We start from the raw sequence: 18,767 nt of genomic DNA on the forward strand, positions 1-18,767 counted from the left end.
TTGTTTGTTTCCTATACTCTGTTCATTTGTGTAGAGACATCAAAGACCTCCTGCTGCTGATTTAAGTTGGGGTTTTTTTCTCTTTTCACCATTGAGTTCCTGTACAGTTTGCTTTGTTAACAGTTGGGACATTATCTCCTGATAAACTCCTGCTTTTCCAAATGCATTCTCCTGCCTACAGATAACTCATTTTAAAGCCCTCTTGATCAGGTTTGTGAGTCTTTTTGCAAAAATGTTTCTGCCAACATCTGTGAGGTGCAAGCCATACCTCCCCCAAAGCCTGACTTTATTGCATCTCAGACAATGGTCCAGGAAGACAAATCGTTCTTAGCAGCACCATCTGCAAAGACAATTATTCACTTCTGTTATCCTTCTTTCTCTTCCTGGGCCAAGTCCTTGAACTGGGAGGAGAGATGAAATGATAACTTGGGCATCCAGACCCTTCAGCTTTCTACCCACAGCCTTGTAAACCCACGTGATCTTTCTAAGGCTATAATAAACTTAATAATAATAATAATAATAATAATAATAATAATAATAACAACAACAACAACAACAACAATAAGATCATAATAATAATTATATTACAATAATTATATTATATTATTATAATAATAACAAGATTACCATCTGCGAGCTGCAAAAGGCCAGCATACTGGGATCTGCATGCATTATTCACTGATACATCACACAGTCCTAGACACTTGGGCAGTGTCCGACGTGTGATCCAATACAACAGCCAGCATAGTGATCTTGTTTGCTGTGGACTCATCTTGTTGTGTTTCTAATAATAATAATAATAATAATAATAATAATAATAATAATATATTTAGATCCCACCCAAAAGGGACTCAGGGTGGCTTTGAAGACACTGCAGTGCAGTATATAACATAAATGGTACAAGAGTATAAAAGAATCTCACATAAAAATTATAAAACTATGCCTTGCTGTGTCATTGATTCCCACGTGAACCAAAAGGAAGGGGTAACAGTCTGTGGGCTTGATAAGCCTTGTCAACGTCTCTGTTACATATCGGATTTTTAGTGCCAGGGAAACAGCACACCTCTTGAGTCATCCTGTCAAGTCCATAAATCACTTCTTCTCTACTGCTCAGCAGAAAACCCCCTACTACTACCACCACACGCCTTCTTGCAGGTCTGTCAGGAGCCATTTCATGTGCTGACTCTTCCATGGGTACCTGCACATGCTGAGGACAAGCTTTGCTGCACTTCTTGTTCTGCATCATCGCTGATGCTGGAGAGAAATTCAGCTTGATTCTGTAGCTCCTGTTTTTTCTACTTCTATGTGTAGCTTTCCTCCTGTGTTTGACAAGTGATCTCTTCCTTGGAGACATTCCCTTTGTGTTTTTCCTCCAAGACTGATGGGTCCAAGGCAACCTCTTGGAGTTTGGATACATGGGCCTCTAGGCACTAGACCTTCCCTTTCATGAAAGTTACTAATTTACACTTGCTGCAAGTATAATTATTCACATCCTCAGGCAAGAACGCAAACATGCAATATCTGCTTCAGGTGTCTGCGTGAGCTCCCTCGCTGTTTTTAATAGGCTCAAGTAGAACATTAAGTAGAAAATGGAATAGAAATCAGGGCCTCCCCCTCAAACTTCCCAGGGAAACATCCATGCAAACACACCTGTGTGCCGAGCCCCTGGAACTGATGGTGTAGCTATATAGAGAGCTAGTGGCAATTAGTTCCTCCTCCAACCAGCCTTTTACCTCCTTCCTCAGACCTACGTCTTCCATGCAGATGATGACTTGAGGCTGATCTCATGCTATTCACACCAGAACAATAGAACCCCAAGGAGCAAGGAAGCCTCCACTCATTGCACACAAACAAACAACCTTTCCTCTCAATAAGACCCCAACCTTAGCTCAACAAACTCATCCAAATGACTCCAGAACTGGAGACATTTGCCCCAAGAAGCCCAATCTCATTTTTTGCAGTCTCTTCCTCCACACCGAGGGAAATACCCCTATTTTTCTAGCTTCTTCATCTAGCCTTGTGCACCTAGCTCCTCGAACTGGTGGTGTCACTATAACATGGGTTAGTGGCCCTTTTCCCTGCGTATTCAGCCTGCAGAAGCTGTACTAAACAGAATGTTTTCACCACTTGCTTATGAAAGGAAACCAAGGATGATGTCTTCCGTCTCCAAGAAGGCAATTCTGGAGTCTAGAAGCACTTTCTGGCGAGATAGATCACAGATGTAGAGTGCATTTTCCATAACTTTGGCAGGCTGAGATTTTCAGGTTGTCTTCCATTCTTCAAATCCCACTCCTTGGGTTGAGAAGCATTGATTTATCTGGTAAAAAAAGGAATTTCTTTGCTTTCTCTTTATTCTTAGCTAAATGTTTTCTTGCCTTAGTTTGAAAAGCTTTTAGGAATTTCCATCTTCCTCCTCCGTCTGCTGATGAGTCAGAGGTTTCTCTCCAGATCCAGCTCCACAGATCTCTTTATGCCTTTCCTTGATCCATTTTGAAAAGACTTGCCCAGTTTTGGAAATGAAATTTCTATTAAAGCTAATGCGTTCTGTGGTTTTCCAAAGAGGGCCATGACTTCCCTATTGGTTACTCTTGTTAATTCCTCATTGGATAATTCAATTTCTGGGTTAATTTTACTCCAGGTTTCACATGACTTGTTAGAAAACAAAATTGAAGCTGTCCTTGCTGGGTGGGAGATTCTGGGAATTGTAAACTTAAAAGATAACTTGTTTTCTGAACAGAACTGAAATTTCAGATACATTTTATGTGTCAGTTGGAGTAAAGATGGGGGTTGAAAAGCAAACTTTGTATCTACTCATCATCACCTTGCACCACTGGCTCAATGGGTTAAACCCTTGTGCCAGCAGGGCTGAAGACCAATAGGTCACAGGTTCGAATCCAGACAGAGCATGGATGAGCTCCCTCTATCAGCTCCAGCTCCCCATTGCGGGGACATGAGACAAGCCTCCCACAAGGATGATAAAAACATTTTTAAAAAAACATCCAGGCGTCCCCTGGCAATGTCCTTGCAGACAGCCAATTCTCGCACACCAGAAACGACTTGCAGTTTCTCAAGTCGCTCCTGACACAAAAAAAAACAATCATCACCTTTGTCCACAAGCTGCCCTACGGTTATTTACCTTCTAGTTAGAATAAATGAGCAACTTCATCTGAAGACTTCTGCCTAACTCAATGGCTCTCAACCTGTGGGTCCCCAGGTGTTTTGGCCTACAACTCCCAGAAATCCCAGCCAATTTACCAGCTGTTAGTATTTCTGGGAGTTGAAGGCCAAAACATCTGGGGACCCATAGGTTGAGAACCATTGGCCTAATGGGGGTAGAGGAGGAACCAGCTGGGAACCCACTTGCCAAGCACACACACAGACTTTAGTAGAAGAGGTGGAAACTTACTTTAGAAAGCAGAAGTTGAGAAGGGTTAACACTCAGACTTAATAGCATATTCTGGTCTTATCAGGCATTTTCCTACTGTAAGGCAAAAGTTCCTGAGAAGTCTGATTGTGTCACTCTAGGATTTTAATTCCTTTCTTTTAGCAGGATTTGCATGCACAGAAGACTAAGAGTTGAGATGCAGTGATGATAAAGCTGGTGAATACTGATACCACATGTAATGAAGCATTGGAGGCGTTGACTGCTTGAAAAACTGCCGTCAACAAAACAAAATCTTTCTCGCCTAACCAAAATAAATGCAGCAATTAAAACTCAACAAGCATCGGATGAGGAAAGAAACAAATCAGGTCAAATACCAACGGAGAAAGTAAGAGAGTGGCATTGTAAACAAGTGCAGCATGTGATATGGGGAAATGAGGTCTAGTGGACATTGTGGGCAAATTCGTGGACTTGAAACATTCATACATTAAGGTGCAGTCAATTGGTAGGAATCCTAAACAAGTTGTTGTTATTGTTTTCTGTTCTGAAATATTAGCTCTAAAATCCAGCATTTGCTGCAGTGTTCAACTGTCCAGATAGCTCTGTGCTAGGTGCTAAATACTAATATTTTCTGGGGGGGGGGGGGGGATCTGCTTTATAGTTATACAATTTGAAAATGAAGACATGGGATAGAAATGTCATTTAGTCTTCCGTGTTGTTTTCTCCTTTTCCTTTTTTGAAAGAAGAATGTTCTTTTGACAGGAAACTGCAAATTCCAATGGGTTATTTTTCTAATAGCTTCCATCCCTATTATTATTCCCACTCAAGCACACAGGTGCTTTATGGTGGGTGGCTGCAAGTAGGGCAGGGGTCTTTTTTCCTCCATGCTACCCACAGCTACACATTTAATCATGGTAAATTTTGCCATTGACATTTTGGCCATTTTTAAGGGAGATTTGGAAGTCTGGGGTGTTCGGGATGTTGCTTCTTAGGCAATGTAGGGAGATTTGCGATGTTTTAGCACAAAAATCACTCCAAACTTGAAAAATAAGTTTTAAAATTGGGGGAATCTAGAGTCTTTTAAGGGCTTATGGTGTCCCATGGGCTGCATTTAAGGGTCCCAAGGGCCTTACTTACTTTCTTAGGCGATCCCTCATTATCCAAGTAGGATAGTCTTCCAAGATCAGTGTACTGGTGGGTCCGTAGGTGGCCATGGAGCCCTATTCTTGACCTGCATCTTCTCCCGCAGTGAGGGCATTGGTTTCCAGGTGGAAGGCGGTCCGGGTTGGGGTTGGCTTGACGTGCCCTCCTCTTGGCATGTTTCTCTCTTTCGTCCTCCATTCGTGCCTCTTCAAATTCTACAGCACTACTGGACACAGCTAACCTCCAGCTGGAGCGCTCAATGGCCAGGGCTTTCCAGTTCTCAGTGTCTATGCCAGACTTTTAAAGGTTGGCTTTGAGCCCATCTTTAAATCTCTTTTCCTGCCCACCAACATTCCATTTTCTGTTCTTGAGTTTGGAGTAGAGCAACTCTTTGGGAGACATCCGGACAACGTGGCAGGTCAAATGGAGTTGATGGTGAACCATTGCTTCAATGCTGGTGGTCTTTGCTTCTTCCATGAATCTTATGGGGTCCCATGCGCTGCTTTTAAGGGTCCCAAGGGCCATATGCGGCCCACATCCACACATTGCTCACCCCTGATGTATAGGTGGCTTAGCCCAGCATACAGGAGCTCAGTGAAGAAGTGAGGACAACAGGGGTATTTTGTATGAGTATGGTGTAAGAAACCACATAAGGGGGCAGCTTGTGTCTGTTGGATTACACTTCCCTAACCATAGAGAGTCTTTTGGGAGAATTTGCTTGGTTAGGCTGTTGTGTCTGTTGGGGTAAGCCTGTTTATTTGTGGGATCTGAGTGGGAGCTTGTTTGCTTGCATGCTTGTTAGCATTCTATTGTGTTCTGGTGAGCTTATGTCTGTTAAGTAAAGACTGACTGTGTGACTTGAGTGGAGGCTTTCTCAAGGGCTCATTAGCGGTCTATTATTCTATTGTATGTAGCCTCAAGTAATTTAGGAAGGCAGGACATCTGCAGAGAGGAAGGGAATCAAAGACGGGTGGGGTGGGGAGTCTCTCTTTATAGCTTCAGTCTCCAGAGCTTGGCATCCAGGAGCTCAGCGAATAGGCGTGTTTTTGTGGGTGTTGAAGAATGGAGATTTGAGGGGAAAACTCAGTGTTCTGTGTTTCAGTGCCTACGTAAGATTGATGAATATGGATCATTAGGGAGCTGCTGCCATCATCTGCAATGGCTGTGGTATGTTTGTGTTCTTGCCAGAGGATGTGGGTAGTTACACCTTAGCAAGTTCAAGTTAGTGGTCCTTTTGGAAGAGAAAATCCAGCAGCCTGAGGCCTGTGTATCTGTCCTTCAGCATGAAGTTTTCTTGGACAGAGAAAAGCAGATTCTCTTGGATGAGAAACACACAAGGTATATCTCTGAGCTGGAGGTATATTTCCAAGCACAAGAAGGCAGATGGTCCAGCTTACCTATCTGAACGCATCTCCCCTTATGAGCCTGTTAGAGCATTGAGATCAGCTGGGGAGGTCCTTTTCCGTTCCCACCACCACCCCAGGTGCGATTGGTGGGGATGAGAGACAGGGCCTTCTCGGTGGTGGCCCCTCAGCTGTGGAACTCCCTCCCCAGTGAGATTAGATTGGCCCCCTCCCTCCTGGTGTTTAGAAAACAACTAAAAACTTGGTTATGCAAACAAGCATTAAGTGAGTGATGACAATAGTGTAACAGATGAATGACAATCTTGGGATTTTGCAAAGGCAAAATGGTTTGTGTTCATGTTTGATGTTTTTATAGTTGTGATTTTGTGATACGAAATCCAGCATATATATCTCGTTTGCAGTGACATAGTGTGTTTTTGTGTCAGTTAATTAATTAATTAATTAAACTTTATAGACCACCCTTTCTCCCCAAGGGGACTCAGGGCAGTTTACACACACAAAAAGGCAAACATAAATACCTGATGATGAGGAAGAATAATGTTTAGCCTGAAGAAGAGAAGGTTAAATGGTGATATACTAGTCATGTTTAAATATTTGAAAGGACCTTATATGGAATTAGAACAACTTTGGGTTTTCTTGCTCATCCGGAAACTAGGGGTGGCACTACATGGGTTACTTATTCCAGGGACAAGACAGTAATAATGTTTGTTAACATATTGCCTAATGTTTAAGGGGCCCCACTTGCCACTAGAAAAGCTGTCACCCTGAACAGTCTGCAACTAGCAGTAAGAGGTGTTTGACCGTGGAATGGGATGCCTCAGAGTGTCGTGAAATCTCATTTCAGAAAAAACAACTTTTCATGCATTTTTCAGAGAGAAGAGGGTAATTTGGGAAAAACTTTCAGTATATGCCATGTTTATTTTCAGAACATGAATTTGCTTTTCTGCTTTGACAAAATAAAATGCTTTGTTCATAATATTGCAAACAAAGTTATAGCATTTGACATACTTATGAAATTTAAAAGGATGGAAACAAAAATATGCATATTCTGCTGTAGTAAAGAGAGAGCTGTGATAGGGTGTACTCCATGCTGCCTAACCACCTTGACTTTTTTGCAATATGAAATGTAGAAGAAAAATGAAAACAGAAACCACGCGCTTTGTAATAAACAAACAGGAACTATCTCATGTAATTTAATCATTAGGAATTATCTCATGGAATAAATTAATGGACCAGGACAGCTTATATTGGTATAGAAAATTTAATTTAGTACTGAAAATATTGATGTATAATCATCACAGGCAATGAAGGCTGCCTGCTGTGCTCCTCTTTAGGTGCAGGAATATATCTTGTATTGTGTTGTTTTATTGCTGCAGCAGGCACGCAATTATCATTCTTTAATTTGGTTGACTGCCTTGCATACACATCTGCATACTGTGCAGATCCTAGTATTCTGATTGAGTAAAACCTAATTTTAAAGGCATTTGCTTTTGTCCTAAACAAGAAAATATTTCATTATAGTTTTGTTCATAATGCCTTGCAAATTTCCAATTTTTCTTCTGGGAAATGTGAAAATTTGCACTTTGGGAAACAAAGGCACACATTGCTCCCTGCAAAATTGTCTGATCTTTTTCATGCCTGCATATATTTATGATGTTGTAGTGAAGGAAATGTTCGGAAATAGTGGAAAATTAGTGCCAGGGGATAAAATTAGATGTTACATTTCTCATATTTTTTGTAGAGTTGCTCCACAAGTAGCAAAATTTATATTTAGTGGGTCCTGGTTCTAGAACACTCTCACCTCCTCCAGTAGATACCACAATCCATAGATGCTGAAGTCCTATTCACTCAGTGAGTGAATGAGTCTCAAAGCCCCCCTACTCCCCCTTCTTCTTTCCCTTCCCACTTCCCCCTCTTCCCCATGACTCTTCCCCCTATCCGTCCAATTCCCTTTCTCCCCTGCTCCCCAGTGTGCTAACACAGCGACACAGGAGCAGGTCCTCTTCCCCCTTCTCCCCCGATACCTATCATCCCCTCACCCATTTCCCCAGTGACATTCCCAATGGTCCCCCCCTCCATTTCTTTTTATGTACACTGAAATTTTCAATAAAAATATTATTAAAAAAGTAAAGTGGTATCTCTTATATAAATGAACATTTTCTGTGGAGAGTTGAATCCATGGATGGGGATTGCACTAAAGGGAAGTGCATCTTCCCTTTAGTGTGCTTTGGTTTGTGGTTCATCACTAGAAGGTAAACATGAGCGTAATTTGCAAATGTGGTTGTTGAGGTATGTATCTGAGGAAATCCTGTGGTGGAAGGGAAAACAGGTTGGGTTAATTGTTGGGGGTGTTTATTAATTACAACATTTATATCCCACCCTATATTACAGTATTTCAGGGCAGTACAGAATGCTAATTACACAATTTCTAAGACTTAAAAAAAATCAAAATAATTCAATTTAAACATCTATTAAATAATTCAACAAATTACAAACAGATTTGAAAAGTTTAGACCAGTGGTTCTCAACCTGTGGGTCCCCAGGTGTTTTGGCCTACAACTCCCAGAAATCCCAGCCAGTTTACCATCTGTTAGGATTTCTGGGAGTTGAAGGCCAAAACATCTGGCGACCCACAGGTTGAGAACCAATTGGTTAGACAGATTGAAACCATGTACATAGACACCCCCCTAGGCTTTCATAAATAGCCATGTTTTTGTTGAGGGGTGAAAATGAAACCAATGCTGGCACTTATTGGTTTTCCATGAAGGGAGGATTTCTCCGCTAGGATGCAAGTGCTGAGAAGACTGTCTCCACATCTTGACCAGCAACTTTAATCTTTGGGTAGGAATATATAGAAAGAGGAGGCTCCTTCCAGCACTCAGGTCCCAAGTCATTTGGGGATTTAAAGACTTCATAAGAGATTCTTCGGGAGCCCCACAGACGCCATCAGATAACATCAGGGCACTTCCAGTGAGACTACGTGGCATTCCATTTCTTAAGCGCATGGAAACAGAGCCCAAAGACCACCTTCAGGAGTCAGGTGTTACCCGGCTGCAGAATGCCTGGGAAAGTGGGGGAAAGACAGGGAAAGATGCGATAAGCACTGGGATGGCTAGCCTTCCTTGAAGACAGGAAAAGATGGGAAGGAACGGTGTAAGACCGTTCCCTCTGCTTTCCCCTCGTCCTTGTAATGAGGTCCTAAATGTCATCACAGGCATTTTGAATTCAGCCTGGATGTAGACAAGCCTTTCAGTATCGAGTGTGATCCTCACTCTGATGCTGTGTGAATAAACTAATCTGCACCTCTCTTAAAGAAAAGAATTGGCCTGATACTAGGCTACGATGTGTCAATCACTGATCTTACATTCATGATGAGGCTTATACATATCAAGGCTAGAAGCTGGAGCTGGATTTACTGGCGTCTGAGCATATGACTTCTTGTGTTGTGATCCGTTGATGATTACTAGCAAATTTTCGGTTTTCATACTTTCATCCAGTGCCTATCTTCTGTTTTCTTTATTCAATTTAATATAATTACCTGTGCCAAGTAAAGATTCGGAGACGTTAAAAGAAAATGGCTGATAAAGTAACTGGCGTTTATGGAATGGAATGAAACAGAGGATTATAGACTGGAAAAGAAAAGAAAACCCAGATGCAGACTTAGAACAAATTTTACAGTCCACATGACTCCATAGCATTGAATTTAGGCAGTTTAAATTGGATTCATTCTACAGTACGGATGCACCCCAAGGTTTAGAAAGCTTTAGTGCTCTTAACACATTTGTTTTTAAAGAAGGGATTCTTAGCAGGCAGCAACTGTAATGGGTATATTACAAAGAGTATATCTTTTGCTACTGCGCATTACATTCATCAGCAAATACTTTTTTTGGTTTCAGGGTTTTGAACATCGAGGTGCATATTAGACTCGGTGGCACATTATACTTGGGTAAATACGGTTATAAGGAATTACAACAAATTATCGTCATGATCAATCAGTTAAAATAGTATTGGAAATAGAGATACAACTGTTCCCAGAGAGTAGAGGGAGGGGGTTAGAGTAGAAGGGAGGGGGTTAAAACTGATTGATATGTAGTAGATATGTATGGAATCGGAAAGGTCAAGAGAATAGGATATACCAAAACGTACGAGAATCTAATGGAAAATCATCTGTTTATTTCTTCTGACTTTTCAGTGATGTGACTGTGAATTGTGATATCCTACATGCATATTCAGTAAAAAAAAATTAAATACTATTTATTTATGCTATTACCTGTGCTTTACATTCAGCTTCAAATAATCCCTGTGGCTTTTTAAAGTACCTACATGCTTCCTTCTCATGAGGAGTCAGGCTTTTTTTGCACTCATCCATCCAGTTACAAAAAAACAAAGCATCACCACAGCTTTGGCTGATCTCAAAAGAATCTGCGTAAAAGGGCCGAGTATCATTAGCCTCACTCCAGATCCACAGATGGCCCCATACACATGTCAAAAAGCAGAGTGTGAGGGGACAAGAAACATTGGATAGGGAAACCTAAGTGTTACAGGATTCCACAATCATTGGATCAAGCAACAGTTGTCCAGTTTGTTGTTGTTTATTCATTTAGTCGCTTCCGACTCTTCATGGCCTCATGGATCAGCCCATGCCAGAGTTCCCTGTCGGCCGTCACCACCCCCCGTTTCTTCAAGATCAATCCAGTCACTTCAAGGATGCCATCCATCCATCTTGCCATTGGTCAGCCCCTCTTTCTTTTTCCTTCCATTTTCCCCAGCATCAGTTTTCCTGTATTCTCATGATGTGGCCAAAGTACTTCATCTTTGTCTCTAGTATCCTTCCCTCCAATGAGTAGTCGGGCTTTATTTCCTGAAGTATGGACTGGTTGGATCTTCTCGTGGTCCAAGGCACTCTCAGAACTTTCCTCCAGCACCACAGTTCAAAAGCATCTATCTTCGCTCAGCGTTCCCTATGGTCCAGCTCTCACATTTGTAGGTGACTGTGGGGAATACCATTGCTTTGACTATGCGGATCTTCGTTGCCAATGTGATGTCTCTACTCTTCTCTATTTTATCTAGATTGGTCATTGCTCTCCTCCCAAGAAGTAAGCGTCCCCTGATTTCCTGGCTCCAGTCTGTGTCTGAAGTAATCTTTGCACCTAGAAATACAAAGTCTGTCACGGCCTCCACATTTTCTCCCTCTATTTCCCAGTTGTCAATCATTCTTGTTGCCATAATCTTGGGGGTTTTATGTTTAGCTGCAACCCAGCTTTTCTGCTTTCTTCTTTCACCTTGATTAGAAGGCTCCTCAGCTCCTCCTCGCTCTTGGCCATCAAAATTATATCATCTTCATATCTAAGGTTGTTAATGTTTCTCCCAGCAATTTTCACTGCAGCCTTGCATTCGTCAAGCCCCACACATTGCATGATGTGTTCTGCATACAAGTTGAATTGGTTGGGTGAGAGTATACAACCCTGCCGTAGGCCTTTCCCAATCTTGAACCAGTCTGTTGTTCCATGGTCCAGTACTTCCCCATAAAATGAACCCTGTACATGGGAACTTTTCACACAATATGATCATCCACAATCATTATGTCTGGGGGCAGGAAAATTGTAATTCAGGCTACAATATATCTGTACATTATCCTTTTGTTTCTATGCATGCTTTATTGCTCAGTGTCATGTAACATGACATTTAGAAGCCTACACAGCATGACAGAAAACACTAAGCATTTGACACTACTAATACCGAAGTGTTATATTTTAAAAAGAAAAGTGTCACATGAGAGGCGTCATGAACTCCAGCAATTTTCACAAGTTTGGAGGGGTATGCTTTTAAAAACAACAACATGAGAGTGAGGAGAGAAAAGCAGCTGCACAAAAGAGAACGGTTTAAAGAAAATCATGCTGCAGGGTTACAACATTTCCCAATTATTGTTTCAAACCACCCATAGAAGGAGGTTACACCACACTCCAAGGCGATGTATTTACTGTCAAACTTCTTTTCCTTTCAGGAAGTTTTTCTTAATATTAAATGGGATCACTTTTCCTATGATCCTCACCCATTGCTGTGTGTCTTACGCCCAATCTACACTTCAAAACAATCAGCCCAGCAGCAACTAAATGCCACACGAGTGATGCAAATTAACCTGTGGCAAAGCTGTAACATGGTTTTATCCTGGGTTAAGCAAATTCAGAGGAAATCTGACTCCTGAAGCTGAGGCCAGGTCCCTACACACACATAAAATTTGGGGACCAGCCAGACAGTCATCTCACATTCCCCAGACTCATCACTGGTCTTAAGACCACCCAGAATTTGAGGTTACTGTGTGGTTTGTATGGCTGTGTTCTAGCAGCATTTTCTCCTGACATTTCACCTGCATCTGTGGCCTGCATCTTCAGAGAATCTGATGGTCATCAAGCAAGTAGAATATATATACCTAAGCAATTTCCAGGGTGTGAGGAAAGAGCCATTGTCTATTAAATAGTGTAAAGCAGGGGTCCTCAAACTAAGGCCCAGGGGCCGGATGCAGCCCTCCAAGGTCATTTACCCGGCCCTCACTCAGGGTCAACCTAAGTCTGAAACGACTTGAAAGCACACAACAACCACAACAACAATCCTATCTCATCAGCCAAAAGCAGGCCCACACTTCCCATTGAAATGCTAATAAGTTTATATTTGTTAAAATTGTTCTTCATTTTAATTATTGTATTGTTTTTAAGTGTTTTTTGCACTACAAATAAGATATATGCACTGTGCATAGGAATTAATTCATGTTTTTTTTCAAATTATAATTCGGTCCTCCAACAGTTTGAGGGACTTTGACCTGTCCCTCTGTTTAAAAAGTTTGAAGTCCCCTGGTGTAAAGGGTGCAATAACAAGCTGGATTTTTATGTGCTGAATAGGATCCACCCATTAGCTTGTGAGTAACGCATCTGCATCTCATTAGCCCAGCCTTTGTTCCCTTTGAATTGTTTGCTGCCTAGGGACATCCTTTGGGTTGTGTTCACTGGGCCTTGATCACTTACTGCCTGGGGGCCTCCTGTGTCTAGGCGGTGTTTATTAGTCACTGTCTGGAGAACAAGCCCCATGAGGAGCAGCTTAAAGAGCTGGGCATGTTTAGCCTGAAGAAGAGAAGGCTGAGAGGAGACGTGATAGTCATGTATTATATGAGAGGAAATCATAGGGAGGAGGGAGAAAGCTTGTTTTCTGATGCCCTGGAGACTAGGACGCGGAACAATGGTTTCAAACTACAAGAAAGGAGATTCCATCTGAACATTGGGAAGAATTTCCTGACTGTGAGAGCTGTTCTTTATACAGTGATTTTACATCAGTCACAAAAGTAGAGTCTTTCTTGCTGTAAAGCCGACTTCTCTTAAGGGCATAAGATCCCTTACTTTCTTTAAAGATACTATTGAGTGGAGCTTCTAGTCCCTTGTAAGAGGATATCCACGTAGAGGATTTCCAGACCGGTTTCGACTGTCTAATGGCCCACAAGGTCTCTTCCAACTCTATGATTCTTGATTCTAGTGTTTTTCGACACTGGCAGTAAAATTTTGTTCATTTTCATTGTTCCTTCCTTTCTATTGAATTGTCCATGTGCTTGTGGATATCAGTGGCTTCTCTGTGTAGTCGGACATAATTGTTGTTAGAGTGGTCCAGTATTGCTGTGTTTTCAAATAATATTCTGTGCCCAGCTTGGTTTATCGCTGATTTATCTGGCTGAAATAGTCTGCAGTGCCTTTTATGTTCTTTGATTCATGTATGGGTGCTACTTTTGGTGGTGCTACTTTTGGTGGTTTCTATGTAGACCTGTCCACAGCTGCATGGTATATGGTAGAGTCTAACCACAGTGGTTAGAGCAGGGGTCCTCAAACTAAGGCCCGGGGGCTAGATACGGCCCTCCAAGGTCATTTACTCGGCCCTCACTCAGGGTCAACCTAAGTCTGAAATGACTTGAAAGCACACAACAACAACAACAATCCTATCTCATCAGCCAAAAGCAGGTCCACACTTCCCATTGAAATACTAGTAAGTTTAAATTTGTTCAAATTGTTTTTCATTTTAATTATTGTATTGTTTTAACTGGTTTTTGCACTACAAATAAGATATGTGCAGTGTGCATAGGAATTCATTCATTTTTTTTTCCAAATTATAATCCAGCCCTCCAACCGTTTGAGGGACTGTGACCTGGCCCTCTGTTTAAAAGACTTGAGGACCCCTGGGTTAGAGAATCCCTCTTACCCTTTACTGACCATAGAATTTGTCGAATTGTCTTGGTGGGTCTGTAGATTGTGTTTCTTTGTCAGTTTCCCTAGGCGGTCAGTGGTTCTCATGATGTAGGAGAAGAACACTTCCCCTCTAAGTGGCTCCTTTATTCCTGTGGGTTCAACAATACAATTAGATGTTACGTTTTTGGCCCATCTGGCTAATTTAGTTGGTGTTACTTACCATTTGTCTACAATCTTAAAGGTATTTTCTTTAAATAGGCTGACCTACATTTGAAAGGAACATAGATCGAGAAATCATATTATTCATTTTCTGACATTTTGAAATTCAGTTCCAGCTCCCAGTTGGTTCTGGAGACTTGCTCCATTCCTATTATGTTGGATTGTTGTTGTTGTTATCATTGTAGTGTGCTTTCAAGCTGTTTCCCACTTATGACAGTCCTAAGGCAAACCTATCACAGGGTTTCTTAGCAAGATTTTTTCAGAGAGGATTTGCCTAGACATCTGTAAATCAGAGAGGCCTGATCCTTGTGTATATTGCTAGACTGATGGCACTTCTTTTCAAATATTGTTAATGATCTTATTGTTGATGTAGTCTGTTTATCTCCATATACAGGCAGTCCCAAACAAAATAGGTTTTGTAGGTTTGTGAAAATAAGGATTGGTGAGAAAGCTTGAGTGGAGACACCTTTTCCCCATGATGACTCTTTCATGAGTTAATTTTCCTTTCGAGAGGTAGATTTCTACCACTTTCTGTTTTCTTACCCTCGTTCTTAAGTGTGAGTTGTTTTTGAGTGTTTGTAACTCGGGGGTTAGAAAGAACCGAATTATCTGTATACTGAAATAAAACAGTGGTTCTTAACCTGTGCGTCCCCAGGTGTTTTGGCCTACAACTCCCAGAAATCCCAGCCAGTTTACCAGCTGCTAGGGTTTTGGGGAGTTGAAGGCCAAAACATCTGGGGACGCACAGGTTGAGAACCACTGCAATAAAAGATGTGGGAGGGGTGGGTAGAAGAGTGGCCTAGGGCAGGTACTGATTTCCATTTGTTCCTGATTTTAGATTATATTCACAGCCAGGAATTTTGAATCTGGTCAATATTTAATTTGGTGCTTTCAATAAAAAAGATGAAGTCCTCTGAGAAGTGATCTTCATTCATTTTATGTATAATTTTTAGATCCCATCCAACTAGTGGTTTGATTATAATATCTAAGGACAAGTTGATTGAATTGTTTTAAGTTATTGTGATATTAAGGTAGGCAAATACCAAAGCTATCCCTTATCAACTTGTTATTTTTTGTCAGTAAGATTGCTGGTGAATTGGAGTGTTGAGACACATTGGGGGTTTTAGTTTTGCTTATTCACCCTGGGAAGGAGTCATCTGGATTTTGCAGGGGAAATCAGCATTAATTTTTTTGGCAGTTGATAGATAATTTCCGGACCTCTGACGTGCAGGTTGTTTCTAATTGAAGTTTAGATTAATAAACAGTGGTGTAACTCCACTCCCACTCAGTTGTTCCTGGCATCTAAAGAGATCTCTTCCATCTGAACATTAGGAAGAACTTCCTGACTGTGAGAGCCGTTCAGCGGTGGAACTCTCTGCCCCGGAGTGTGGTGGAGGCTCCTTCTTTGGAAGCTTTTAAGCAGAGGCTGGATGGCCATTTGTCAGGGGTGATTTGAATGCAATATTCCTGCTTCTTGGCAGGGGGTTGGACTGGATGGCCCATGAGGTCTCTTCCAACTCTTTGATTCTATGATTCTATGATTCCTCCTTCTGGACACTACTGAGAACCTTTCTCTTTGTTTATCATGTTAGAAGCAACTTGAGAAACTGCAAATCACTTCTGGTCTACAGGGTCGTTTGCCAGGGGATATCTGGATGTGTTACCATCCTGTGGGAGGCTTCTCTCATGTCTCCATATGGGAAGCTGGAGCTGCCAGACGGGAGCTCACCCTGTCTCACGGATTTGAACCACTGACCTTCAGTTCAGCCGGCACAAAAGTTGCACCACTGTAGCTCTTTTCTGTTTTGTAAAAAGATGTGATACTCAATTTTCTTTCTTGAAAATGTCACCATCCAGTCCTCTAGAGACCATGATAACCAATGTTTAATAGATATGTAGCTTCTGGATATTGTTTTTTTGCTAAAATCTTATTGTTGCTATGTGTCATTACCTTAAAGAGGAAGCCTGATCTGACTCAAACAGAAATGTCCACATTGTCTTTTTTGTGGCCATCATTTTCCAATTTACTGTACTCTCAGCTGCTTGTAATTCTAGTCTCTTTAATTGAATTTCTGACTGTCAGCTTCCTCTACTGTCCAGAAGGTGGGGAAAGCATATCATTGGGTTTGTTTGCAGTCAGAGGGAAATAGATATGCAGTTAGCCCTCCATATCTTTGGGTCCTGCCTCTGTGGATTGAACCAACCACCATTCGAAAAAAATGTTTGTAGGAGAAAAAAATCCCAGAAACAAACGTTGGTTTTGCTGTGTGCCAAGCATTTTGCTGGTGTGTCAACTTGTCCTGTTGTGGCCTCCTGCCATTTCACAGATCCTCGGGTTCTTTTCAGCACTCGTTTGAGTTTGTTGTCATTTTTATATACGGTAATTTACTTCGCTTTGGTACACCATTGTATATAATGGAACTTGAGCATCCACAGACTTTAGTATCCATGGGAGGAGAGAGAGGATCCTAGAACCAAACTGTGGAGGATATTGAAACCCTACTGTAGTATCTATATTACCCAAATTATTCACAAGTCAGTACTATTAAAAGCAACTATACTCAGTTTATCAGCCATGTTGGTCATTATTTAAATACAAACTTGGGATAATATTATAATATTATTATTATAATCCAGTATTATATTTTGGCCTAAGTCGGGATTAAACTAGTCTATAGCCATGCTCCAAATAAGGGAGAACGAAGCTTGTTTGTGTCATGAAGAATCGCTAAAGATACATAATAAGTGCTGCATAGGGAAGACATGAGGAAAAAAATCCTAGACGATCTCTGCTGCACAGACTGTGTATTTTTGGAGGAAGAAAAGGTGGAATTTTGAAAAGGAAGGAAGAAAATATGATACAGTTTGACAGTTATCTTAGAAAAAATAATAGCAGATAGATGGCTATAAATAGAATGAAATAATACAAGTAGGATTGTCACTCAGCTCATGAAGTTTACATAGCTCATCTGAAGTAGGATCGTCACTCAGCTCATCACATTTACCTCTACTGTGTTTCCCATATTTCCCGAGAAATCATCAATTACAAGTTTGTTTGTTTGTTTCGTGTCAGGAGTGACTTGAGAAACTGCAAGTTGCTTCTGGTGTGAGAGAATTGGCCATCTGCAAGGACATTGCCCAGGGGACACCTGGATGTTTTGATGTTTTACCATCTTTGTGGGAGGCTTCTCTCATGACCCCGCATGGGAAGCCAGAGTTGACAGAGGGAGCTCAAAACGCTCTCCCCAGATTCGAACCTGCAACCTGTCAGTCTTCAGTCCTGCTGGCACAAGGGTTTAACCCATTGCGCTACCGGGGGTTCCTGTCAATTACAAGTGATGTGGCCTAACTCTGGCTTTTCCTTGTTTGGATTTGTCCAAGAGTTTTGTAGGAAGCCAACCTGTCTTTGAGCACCTGAGTGAAGACTCATATCTGTGATTCACTTTGTCTTAATTTTGATTTTCAGTTCCTGAGACCAGTTTTATACCTTAAGTGGAAAGCCTAGAAACAACGATACACTCCTCTTCTCTTGCTCCTGGCACTAGGATGGGCTGTAGACCTGCTCTTTTCCCCCAATAACACCACTATGCTATGAGATGCAGGCTCCATTAGTCCTTAGGCTAGCTGTGGCCATCCTGCCACCCTGGAGCTAAAGGAGAGAGTGAGCCACCACCATCAGAGAAGGAGCTGAAAGAGCAGAGCAAGTGTAGAGCCTCACGGATTGAAAAAGGAATAGTGACAGCAGCAGTGGGTGAGATGGGAGGCAGGCGGTGGGCTGGTCCATGGGGTCACGAAGTGTCGGAAGCAACTGAACAACATGTCAAAGGGTGCCAAACAAGCCTCTTCCAAAGACTTATCTACCCAAACAGAAAAATCAGAGTATCTTGGAGATTTGCAGTAGTTTGGACAGCTGCATCAACTCCATTTTACCTGATCCCTTGTCCACATGGAAACCACCGGGCCAGTGTAAGCATGGTCTTATTGATCTAAAGAAGTTGTACAAGGGAAAGTGCCATGTTATCTTTCAAAAGAACCCACAGCTGAGGATTAAATTCAGGATTGACCTCTTCTCTTGTCAATTTTGATTACTCTAAAGGGAATTGTGTGTCTTGAAATATTGTGTCTTTGTCATTACACAGCTGGTCTGAAAACACTGATTTTTCTTTTATCTCTACAGGCGCTGTATAGCTCCATCAAGAATGAAAAGCTGCAGTGGGCCATGTGAGTACCCTGCATGTATTTCTACTTCCCATTTTTTGGGTAGCTCCTGAATTCATCCTCTTTTTTGAGTCTTATTTTTTATTTTGGCTTTCTTTTCATCATTGGTACTCTACCTTCTTATTTTCAAAGTGTCTCACAATAAAAAATGCATGCATGTATTAAAGGTACCACTGGATCAGCTGAGTAGGAATGGCCCATATTGGTGCAACATAGACC

At 41.6% G+C, this 18,767-nt stretch overlaps 1 protein-coding gene across 4 annotated transcripts in view; it reads left to right on the plus strand.

Moving 5' to 3' along the window:
• The window catches only part of PSD (pleckstrin and Sec7 domain containing), a 128,021-nt gene that overhangs the window by 92,547 nt on the left and 16,707 nt on the right, over positions 1-18,767 (plus strand). For all 4 annotated transcript variants that reach the window (XM_060769221.2, XM_060769222.2, XM_067466947.1 and 1 more), the window contains one exon: positions 18,508-18,551. In XM_060769221.2, the coding sequence (XP_060625204.2) occupies positions 18,508-18,551 (44 nt within the window). The remainder of the gene's footprint in view (positions 1-18,507; positions 18,552-18,767) is intronic.

The sequence above is a fragment of the Anolis sagrei genome, chromosome 3 (genome assembly GCF_037176765.1).
Source record: "Anolis sagrei isolate rAnoSag1 chromosome 3, rAnoSag1.mat, whole genome shotgun sequence".
NCBI lineage: Eukaryota > Metazoa > Chordata > Lepidosauria > Squamata > Dactyloidae > Anolis > Anolis sagrei.